At 27.0% G+C, this 10,833-nt stretch overlaps 1 protein-coding gene across 1 annotated transcript in view; it reads left to right on the top strand.

Annotated features, from left to right (window-relative positions):
• The window catches only part of LOC113383041, a 19,203-nt gene extending 8,886 nt beyond the window's left edge, over window positions 1-10,317 (top strand). The window contains exons 2-6 of the mRNA XM_026621295.1: window positions 7,119-7,231; window positions 8,673-8,831; window positions 9,334-9,474; window positions 9,802-9,885; window positions 10,079-10,317. Coding sequence (XP_026477080.1) covers window positions 7,119-7,231; window positions 8,673-8,831; window positions 9,334-9,474; window positions 9,802-9,885; window positions 10,079-10,317 — 736 coding nt within the window. The remainder of the gene's footprint in view (window positions 1-7,118; window positions 7,232-8,672; window positions 8,832-9,333; window positions 9,475-9,801; window positions 9,886-10,078) is intronic.
• The last annotated feature ends 516 nt before the right edge of the window (window positions 10,318-10,833 follow it).

Below are 10,833 nucleotides of genomic sequence, written 5' to 3'. Positions count from 1 at the left end.
AAAAATAGCTTTCGGAAAAAAAAAAATTCAATTTTCAAAAAAGAATTTCAATTTAAATTCTAGCTGAAGTTCTAAAACTCACTTATATAATTTAAATAAATATTTTTTTTAACTTTGCAATTCAGTTTATATGATTCTTATAAAAATTAGGCAATGTCCTTCAGTTTGTTTCTTTTTTATATTTTAAATTCAATTGATTAAGTCTTGTTTATTTATTTTTCTGTTAACATATATGTCACAATATTTGAAAACATTTAATATTCCTCGAATATTTCATTACAGTACGGGAAGTACCAGCAATTTGCCTTAGGGCACGGTGCCACACACCACTATTTATCACGTTTTATTTGGTAACTGATTCCTGAAGAAAAAATTGTGTGTGAAAACAGACACACATACACACACACATACATCCATTTTTTCTAAGGTATGCCAAAATGTTCAGAAACTTTTAAAACGTAAAGATATATAAAAATTTTCATTTTCGATTTTTTTGCGATTACTATAACTTACCCTACGGGAAGTTAAAAATGTCATTTGATGGTCAAAAATGTTTATTGGACATATGTACATCAAATTATCAGATATTTTATATAAATTTTAATAATGTGTACGCATTTTTTGTAATTTTTTTTGGGTTCCGTACCAAGATTTTTAATTACGGTACCGGAAGTTCCTGCAATTCGCCTTAAGGCACGATGCCATGCACCCCACTGATAGGCACTGATATGAATTAAACATGCAAAAAGAGAGATAACATTAATCAAATAAAATATTACAATGCGTTATTATTTTATTAAAAATTATAGCAGAACATTGGCATGTGTTATTTATGAGCAATTGAATTTTTCAAATACATTTTTACTTTGAAAAAGTTTTATTTTGAAATCGCCAGTAATTCTACGTAAATTAAATTATGATTAGCATAGATATTTTCTGATTTAATCGTGTTTACTAGCATTATCTCAAATTAAGTATGTGTCATGAAAATCATTCCCCGTGTCGATTCGCCGACATAAAAACAAAGTGATGAGAACTTCTGGTATTTACTGAAACGAGTCTCTGGTAATACATGCCTGGTTTAATATATTTTAATTAATCCTGCCGAGCACGTTGCTCTCCTTAAACTGCTGCATATGGGTTCCGACGTTTCAAGGATTCGCGTTAACGCTCCGCGGCACATACGATGGTGTGTCTCAACTTATATCGAGGCCGACGAACTAGATTGCGTTACGGTTTCTACTTTATTAAAATGATGCACTTTAAATTAATTGTATGCGGAAACTATATTTAGTCTCTGATAGTACCTACAGTGTGAAATTAAAAGATATTTGTTCAATGGAATTATTATATTTTATCATATTTACAGTGGCACCCCGCTTTACAAGCGACTCGTCATACGAATATTTCGAGATACAAGCCGATAAAAAAGCGGCTTACCCCTTGTCAAACTAGTGCCTAACCGACCCATAGAGGCAAAAAATTATTTTGAATATAACTATGTAACAACGAAGTATTGTCAATGACTATGTATTGTCTTGCATTTTTTTCTCCTTCCTTATGCGTCGTTGATTATTTTATTATATTTTATAAAAAGAACACGAATATGTAATTTTTATCGGAAAACTGCTAAGTTTTTCCTTTCCGTTACATATAGATCTTATTACCTTCCCGAAGGAGAAGTTTGTTTTTATAAAAAAACAGATTCGCTAATTTTATGTTTTCTCGACGTTTCCATTCTGAATCGAATGAGACCAAATTTGGATAAAATGTGTGTGTATGTGTGTATGTACGTGAACTGATTTTTTGCCGTGAATTGACGTTTTCTCAAAAACGACTGGACCGATTACAAAAATTTAAAAGCCATTCGACGTATCTCGATGAGGACTATTGTTTGTCACATGATCGGCCAAGATCGAATGATACTAATCAGTTTTAGGTGAACCGAGACGTTTTCTTGTAATTAACTGTTGAAAAAAAAATTAAGCCGATTTTTATGGAACTATTTGACGTTATTTATCATGGTCTTATAGAACTAACTAAAATATTACGGCCTTACAAGTAGTTTAGTTTTTAAAATTCGTCAAAGTTTGGGAAAATGAGCAAGTTTTTTGACGTTTGTTAAAATTAAAATTAGACGATTTATTTGGTATACCGATAGAGTACTTGGTCTTAATGAACATACTAAACCATTAAGGTCCTCCGGACACTGGTTCAATTATAAAAGTTATTGATTTTTGAAACTTTGTTTTTAGAAAATACTTCGAGTTAACGTTCGTTTTCCATTATGTGTAACAAATCCACTCGGAGTACTTTTATTCACTCAAAAATTAATTTATTTTTTATTGATTAATACGATTATTTACATATATCGGGAAGTTCATGTAACTTGCCTCAAGGCAAAATACCAATACCAACTAGTTATTTTAATTATGTTCACTCATTGAAATGTAAAATACCCTTAGTGTAGAATACCATGTACTTTATATATATCATATCATATCCAAATGCATTATAAAATTTTCAAACTAAAAAAACTGAACTGGTAGTTTGCTTCGTCATACGTAAACTTATGGGAGTGAGTAAGGATTTTCGTATGAGAAGTCACATTTAACTATTGTACAAATATTTAACTAAATTATTTTAAAGATAAAAATTTCAATGCATTAATATTAATGTTGTGCATTTGTTCGCGCAGTGTGGGACAAAGTTGAAAAATTTGTAGATAAAAATCACCCTGAAAAAGATCTACAAAATCACACTGAAATTAAAAAATACTTTCAAATCTAAAATTATTTGCATTCTTCTTATGCATAATTTCAAAGTAAAATTACCTTATGTTAATGATCGATTGGTGGTCTGAAATTGTTATACCTAACAATAAAAACTATATATATATAATATAAAAAATCTTATTTTAAAATTTAAAGTGAAATTGTCTTGCATCAGTTCATTAATCTAAGTATATTATTATCTGAATGTCCCTTTCTGTTTTTCATTCACATTATTTTATTGCTATATCTTGTACCAAAAAAATTTATTCTGGCATTCGTGAAAGATTTTCTAAAATCTTTCAAAGATTTTCTCTCATATGAACGCCCTAACTTGGAAATCATAAAGGATTTAAGAACATAATATCTATAAATTATTCAGAATCTTTTTATATATGCCCTGACATTTAATCAATCCTTTCTAAATGTTATACACCTTCATAAAAAAACTAATCATCATTTAAATTAACAAAGATTTATTCGACGATATTATTCAATAAATTATTCACAATTTATAAGTGAAATAAAAATTTACTCGAAATACTTCCATAATTGCGTCCTTGTGAACACAACGTTATGCAAATATTGTGAAATAACAAATTTTATAATTACATGAGACGAGACGAGAAAGCGGAACTATTAATTAATAATATTAAGTCGGATGGTAACTTGTTTGGAAAAGTTGTTTGATAATCCGTTGTAAGATTCTTTGCGCCTTTGATCAACTGCTAATGAATCTATCTTTCAACTCGACGATAATTTTAAGAAAATCAGACACCCGAAGCTTATCGAGTTTACGATTTTTTCACAAACAGGAAAAATTGAAAGAAAACAAGAAAAATACATATATAAATACAAATATATATATATATATATATATATATATATATAATATTTGAAATACATCCAACAGTATATAATATAAATTCTAAAAAATTGTTAAAATTTATAACAAGATGATTGACCACCCGGGCCAAAAATGGTAACTCAGTTTTTAAGAGAACGGAACGTCCGATTTTAATAATTCAAAAATCATATTACTTGTATTGACGAAATTAATAACTGGTAAAATTTTTAGGATGGCAGGTCCAGACTCTCAATAAAAATAAATTAAAAAAGTGTCAATTGGCGGTCCAAAAAGTTTATTGGACATATTATGTACATCAAATTATCAGATATTTTATAGAGATTTTCATATTGTGTACACTTGGTGTGTAATTTTTTTTGGGTGCCTTACCAAGATTTTTAATTTTGAAGTTTATTTATATAGTTTAAACAAATGTCCTTGACATTTTCGACAGTATGAAATAATCGATTTATAAAATTGAAAAATCATTTAGTTCGTACTCGATCGCGAGGCGTTTTTGCAAAAGGCAATTTTGCCGCTTTGGAGGTATGGAGCGCAAAGGGTGTAAAAACTGTTATGCAGTTTTTGAAAGAACGAATCATCTGATTACATTAATTCAAAAAACAGTTTGCTTGAGTAGACGGTGTGCAAAAAAACATTTCCTATAAATTGAAAATTTTCAAAAAAAAAACAAAATTTTCAAAAAAATTCGAAGTTTAAAAAAATTCAAATTTTCGAAATTCTTGATCATTTTCAAAAAAAAAATAATATTTGAAAAATTAAAAAAAAATGATCCTTACAAAAATCTGAGAATATTTACAAAATTTAAAAAAAGGACGAATATTTTCAAAAATTTACAAATTCTCAAAATATTTAGAAAAAATGTTTTTTAATTCCAAAAAATTTCAAACTTCTAAAATAATTTCAAGATTTTGAAAAAAATTCTGAATTATCGAAAAATCTCTAAATTAACAAAAAAATCAAATTTAAAATAATATAGACTCTTGTAAACGCACCCATAAGTTGTTCATAAAATACGCTCGTCGCCCAATTTAATAAGCACTTATAAGTTTACAATATGTTATAAATAATTTATTTGAAATTATTCAAAACAATTATTGATTATTTTCATTTTATGTCTAATTACGGTACGGATAGTTTCAGCAATTTGCTTTAAGGCACGATGCCATGCGCCCCGTTAGTTTTAATAGTTTCAATATTTCTTTATTATTATTATTGAAATAAAATTCTTGCAATAGATGTATTAAAATGTAAAGAAAGCTATGGAGAAAAAACTAAATAGAAATAATTTTTAAGTAAATATGTATAGGAATAATATCTTAAAAACGCAATTAAAATACATTTTTGGTGTTCGTTAAACTTTGAGAGACGTTCTTATCCTCGATGGTAGGTAGGTACGTGAGAGCTTAATCTCGTTTCATTCGCTCCAAGCTTTTTTGAATTGATAATGTAATTTTATTTCGAGTATTATCTTTTAGAACGCTTCTTTTTAAGTATGATATAAGGCGGCCCGATTCGCCGCATAATATTCCTATTATGATGTGCTATTTAATGGTGCTTATGTAGTGGCTTCTAGAAGGATGAAGTGTTTATTTAAGTCAGACCGTTTTATTTTTAATTTCGTAGACAATGCTCAAGGGAAAAATTATTCATTTTTGCGATCAAATGTTTATTAAATTTATATATACCTCAACATCAATCAAAAGTTAACCGTGTTATGAGTTGTTGTGATGCTTTAACATAGTCGCTTTTAAAGACCAAATGATTGGCCTATCTATATTCGATATATTTTTATTATTACATTTTATCTACTACTGATGTGTAAATGTTTAAGATGTAGCACTTCGAAACATATTTTTTTATGATTATTTTCAAGCAAAATTTATAATTTTGACCATAAGCTACAAGTTCATTCCGTGTCCACATTTTGTGTTTAATATTACCGCAAACCATTTTGTGTCCACATTTTGTGTTTAATATTACCACAAACCATTTTGTGTTTAATATTTTGTTTAAAAAAATAAAAAAAAATGTTAAATAAATCTAGCTCTCTCAAGTTGTGTTGATCTTAAAAAGAGATGATTTTTCGTTGTCCTATGCCACTTTTTTTGAAAATGCTAAAGAAAAAACTACCATCTTAAGGTAAAACTACAATTAATATATACCTTATAATTACCTTAAAACTTTCAAGTCATTTCATATGAAAATCTTACAAAAAATAAGTATTATGAGAAAGATCAAGATGCCCAAGAAAAAAATACATTTTAAAAGAAGAGAAAGGAATATTTAAAACAATCGAAATAAATAAATTAGAGTTCTGATAAAAATGCTAATTAATTAAATATACACTATACAGTATAGATATTTTGTATGACCAGTTACTTCTGCTTGAATTACATACAAAATGTTTTTTTTTTTTTTTTTTAATTTTATTGGCCTCCGCTTTACAGCATTTTTAGCCACCTTCATTATTCTTATATTATTTTTAATCATATTCTATACAATTCTTAATATATATATATCTTATACATTCATCATATATATACTATCTCTTCTTATATCCTAATCTCCCATTCAATTTTCTTTCTACTGATTTTCATTCTTCTTCTTGTTTCTCAATATGTTTTCTCATCTTCTGAACTAAACTTCTTTTCTTCTTCTTACTTTTAATACGATTTTTTTGTATTCCACAAATTAACAATTCTTAACCTAGTTTAATATTTTATATTTTGATTCTGGTATTGCTGGAGATTCGAACAGAATTCCTCCAGCGTGTGAGTCAAGAACTCTACTGAGTGAGCTATTTCCGCCACAAAATGTATATTATAATTGAAAAAAAAATGAATCGATCAATAATATATCATTCCACTTAGAATTAATAAATTGTACGAGAAAGAACAAGCATATAAAAAATTGTAAATAAATATTTGTCATATTATTTTTATAACTTTTCAGAACATTATTTTCTAGCTCCTACTCGAATAATAAGCTAAACCTTTTTTAAAAAATATTAGATTTGTGCTCAGGAATATGCCATTACCAGCATTTTTACCGTGTCTGCGCGTTATTAATTTTCAGATAAGGACTTTGTTTTGTTCTTTCGTTTGTTTTGCTTTTAATCGTGGACTTGAAAAGAAAAGGCGATAATTTACCTCTTCGAGAGAGCTCGATTTATTTAACATTTTGATTGACTGATCGACCATACCAATATTCTGGACTTTTGGTTAAATATAGAAAATTTTTAGGTTTAATTCGTTAGCATTATGTAATAAAACAATAATTCTTATGCATCCTAAGCTTTGACAAATTAAAATAATTGAAGTATTTACCAAATATATAAACTGCTCACACTAGAAAAACAAAATACGCTTGATAGAAATATAAATTTTGAAATGTAGTAATTTAATTAAAATTATGTCATTCTTCGTTTTGATATCATTTTTTGTAATAATTTGGCTGATAATCTGTAGTTTTTTTAGTTTCATTGCCAAAGCTTTTCGTCAGGCTGAAAATTCGACGGATTTGTGTAGAACATCACATTCAACTTCACCATCTATAAGTCCAAGTAATACCACTGAATTTAGTCCTAATGGTAAGTAGAAAAAAATTAGTAACTATCAAAAGATATATATATATATATATATATATATATATATATATCTAATAATCTAATTGTCTGAATATCTAATAATATAATAATCGAGCGTAAAACTATATAGAAAAAATGATTTTAAATCATTCGTTTTGGCACTGGTCATAGCCTTTGTTCTTCAACTTGTTTATCCATGGACATAGCCTTTGTTTATTTGAAAAATTGCTTATTCTAATTCTAAAAATTAAATTGACAATAACTAATGGTTCACTATCTAATGAAAGCATTAAAATTGGTATATTTACACAATTTCTTTAAAAGAAATATTTCTACAAGACAATATGTATGCAATGGGTAAAATATTGCGATTATATTTTTTAATTATGTTAATCTTGTATGTATTAACATTTTGATAATGATTTTTATAAGTGACTATAAAAATGTTGGCAAATTATTTATCACTACCACTTATACCTGAATATAATTTTTAAATATCCAATTTATATTTGAATACAATTTCTAAATATTCAATAATAAAATTCTAAACGATAACAGTGGCTATTAAAATGTTAATAAAAATAAAAATAAACTAGTGAGGTGCATGGCATCGTGCCTTAAATCAAATTGATCGGAACTTTCCGTACCGTAATCAAAAATCTTGGTACGGAACCCAAAAAAATTTATACAAACAAAATGTGTACACATGTTTAAAATCTCTATAAAATATCTGATAATTTGATGTACATATGCCAATAAACATTTTTTACCGCCAAATGACATTTTTTTTAACTTATTTTCATTGAGAGTCCATAACCACTGGACCTGCCTTTCCAATAATTTAATCAGTAGTTCATATTGCCAATGTAAGTTAAATGTTTCTTGAATGATTAAAATCGGACGCTCTGTTCTCTTAAAAACTGAGTTACCGTTTTTGGCACATTTTGCCCCGTATCTTCGGAACGGCTGGACCTACCTTCGCCAAAAACTAATCAGCACGTCTTCTCATCAATACGAATCGAATGTTTTTTAATTATTTGGTTGATCGGTGTTCGCGAAATCACACACATGCCAAAATATTCAGAAACCTTTGAAACGTAAAGATATATAAAAATTTTCATTTTCGCTTTTTGCGATTACTATAACTTACCCTATGGGAAGTTAAAAATCACATATTTAGACTCTACATATATCTTTCACGATAAAAAATATTTCATACTTGACATACACTCTACACTGTGTAGTATATCATATATGAAATATTTTTCAGCATGAAACGACCACGATCAGTTTTTATTTTAAGTAGAAAAATTTACCAACTTGCAATCGCTTCCTTATCAAAAACAAAATCCATTCTATTCCATTAGTAATTTATGTATATTGCATCTTTATAATATACAAATGCAAATAATATTTATTCATTTCCATAATTATTGTTTTTAAGGTACTAGGTCATCAGATACAGATTCGGGTGATGATAGATTTGAATTTGCACAATCGATGGACGATTCAGTATCCGAACATCCAGCCAGATTAGTTCAGGAAATTCGAGAAACTTTAAATGAATTAAGTCGCCACAAAATACCACAAAATTATCGGCAATGTGAGTAAATTATATTATACTATACTATACTAATTATATAGTTTTATTATCAAGTCAGATATGTGACCTTTGAGAAATCATCTTTTTAATTTATTAAAAGTCATATTTCTAATTCTGGGACAACTCTTCTAGTTACCATATTGTTTAGTGATTCAGTAAAAACACGATTCACAAAAATGTTATGAATTTTTTTTAATATTTACTTAAAAATAGTTTTAAGGAACGATGAATTAATATAGAAAATAGTGGATCAAATGAATATAAATCAGAATAAAATACATTTATCAAGTTCTCCTTGATTTATTTTTAATTATATAAAATTTATCAATTACATAATTATAATGCCTTTATATACTATATTTACTATGGATGCTTCAAGTTTTTCAAACTTTTTCATATATACATATTCTATTTCAAATAGTTTGTTTGATAATAATAAATGATCATACTTGTTGTAATTTATATTTTGTTCCAATGATTATAGGAGTGCTGTTATTTTCAGTACAACATCTTTATTTTCATCTACAAGGGAGAAGTGACCATGGTTATAAATCTTTTCAAAAACTTTGCAGAAGCTTCTGCCTGAAAAAGCCATTCTGTGACTCGTCTAATCAAAAGTTATATTCTTTGATGGTTTCTGATCGTAAGTTATTTCATATTTTATATAGAATGTGAGAAATATAGATCATTAAAGAAATAATATAAAATTCATCATATTTAAGATGTAAGATAAACGTCAATAACAACGCATAATTCTGTGATAAATTCAAATTGAAAGAGTTTAAGTATAGTTGCTTCCATGTTAATTATGTGCCTACTAAAAACTTGCTATTTTAAAATTTTTGTGATTTCATATAAAAACCCTTAAGATATTTTATTGTTTCCTTGACGTAAGTTTATTTAATTTTAAATTAAAATAATTTAAAATTGATTTTAGTTATGCTAATATTTTGTTCGTGAAATGTTATAGTAATATCAAGAATTAGCAAATGGCTAACTCAACCTTGGGACATTGTTGATAAACCAGTTTGGTTAACTCTTTCAAAAAAGAAAGGTAAATTGCAACAATTAAAATATTTTAATTTAATTAAGGATATTTGCAGTATATAATTAATACTAAGTTGCATTAACTTACTAATAATTTTATAATAAGTTTGAATTATTATTGTACATAGGATATAATTATGCTAAATTTATTAAATTAAATTTTTATTTTTAAATTATAATTTTCATAATTTCTATTCTAGAATTAGAGTACAAACAACACAATATGATGATAGAAAAGATGTCTAGAACGAGAGGATTGGAAAGTTACGCTCTTTTATCAGAAATTCAAATAAGGCTGCAGATTTTAATAACAGAATTATTGCCAACTCGAACTGCCATTAATCTAACCAAAGATATTCAATTTCTAGAAAAAGAACTAACATGGATATTTAATATTATAGAAGAATTAGAAAGAAGAAAATGTCCCGAACATGCGTGATTTTAACACCGTTGTATGTGTTGTATAACTGCTAATAATATTGTATAGTAGGTATTTCTTGTTATTTATTTTATAAAAAATGTGGTCAATTAAATATATAAGATGGTTTATACTATAGATACTTTATATAAAAGTTCTGCGAAAATTTTGAGGTTTTAACTTATCACTTTTATTTATTTATGTAGTATAAATATTTAATAGATTTTTTGTATATTTGCGTAAATTTAGCTACCGATCAATATTTTTCTTAATATTTAACAAAGTTCCACTTTTTTACCATATTGCACTTAGCCAAACCAGGAGCTTTTTCAAATGATTACATTAGTTGAAATAATATTATGCTGAGCAAATGGATGAAAGCGGTTGTTCCTATCAATTTAAGGACAACGTTTGTTGGTCTTTTTAATTTATAATATATATAATCTGCAAACCTACAATATCAACATTGCAAGTCATACAACAGTGAATGAAAAATTGAATTAATTTGTTTTGCGCGATAAATTTAGTTACAATTTT

Source organism: Ctenocephalides felis, unplaced genomic scaffold, assembly GCF_003426905.1.
Source record: "Ctenocephalides felis isolate EL2017-DRISC unplaced genomic scaffold, ASM342690v1 CF-g0.4_SCAFFOLD_00845, whole genome shotgun sequence".
In the NCBI taxonomy this organism is placed as follows: domain Eukaryota; kingdom Metazoa; phylum Arthropoda; class Insecta; order Siphonaptera; family Pulicidae; genus Ctenocephalides; species Ctenocephalides felis.
Note: the sequence above shows the minus strand (reverse complement) of the source record. Positions and strands in the feature narration are given on the sequence as shown.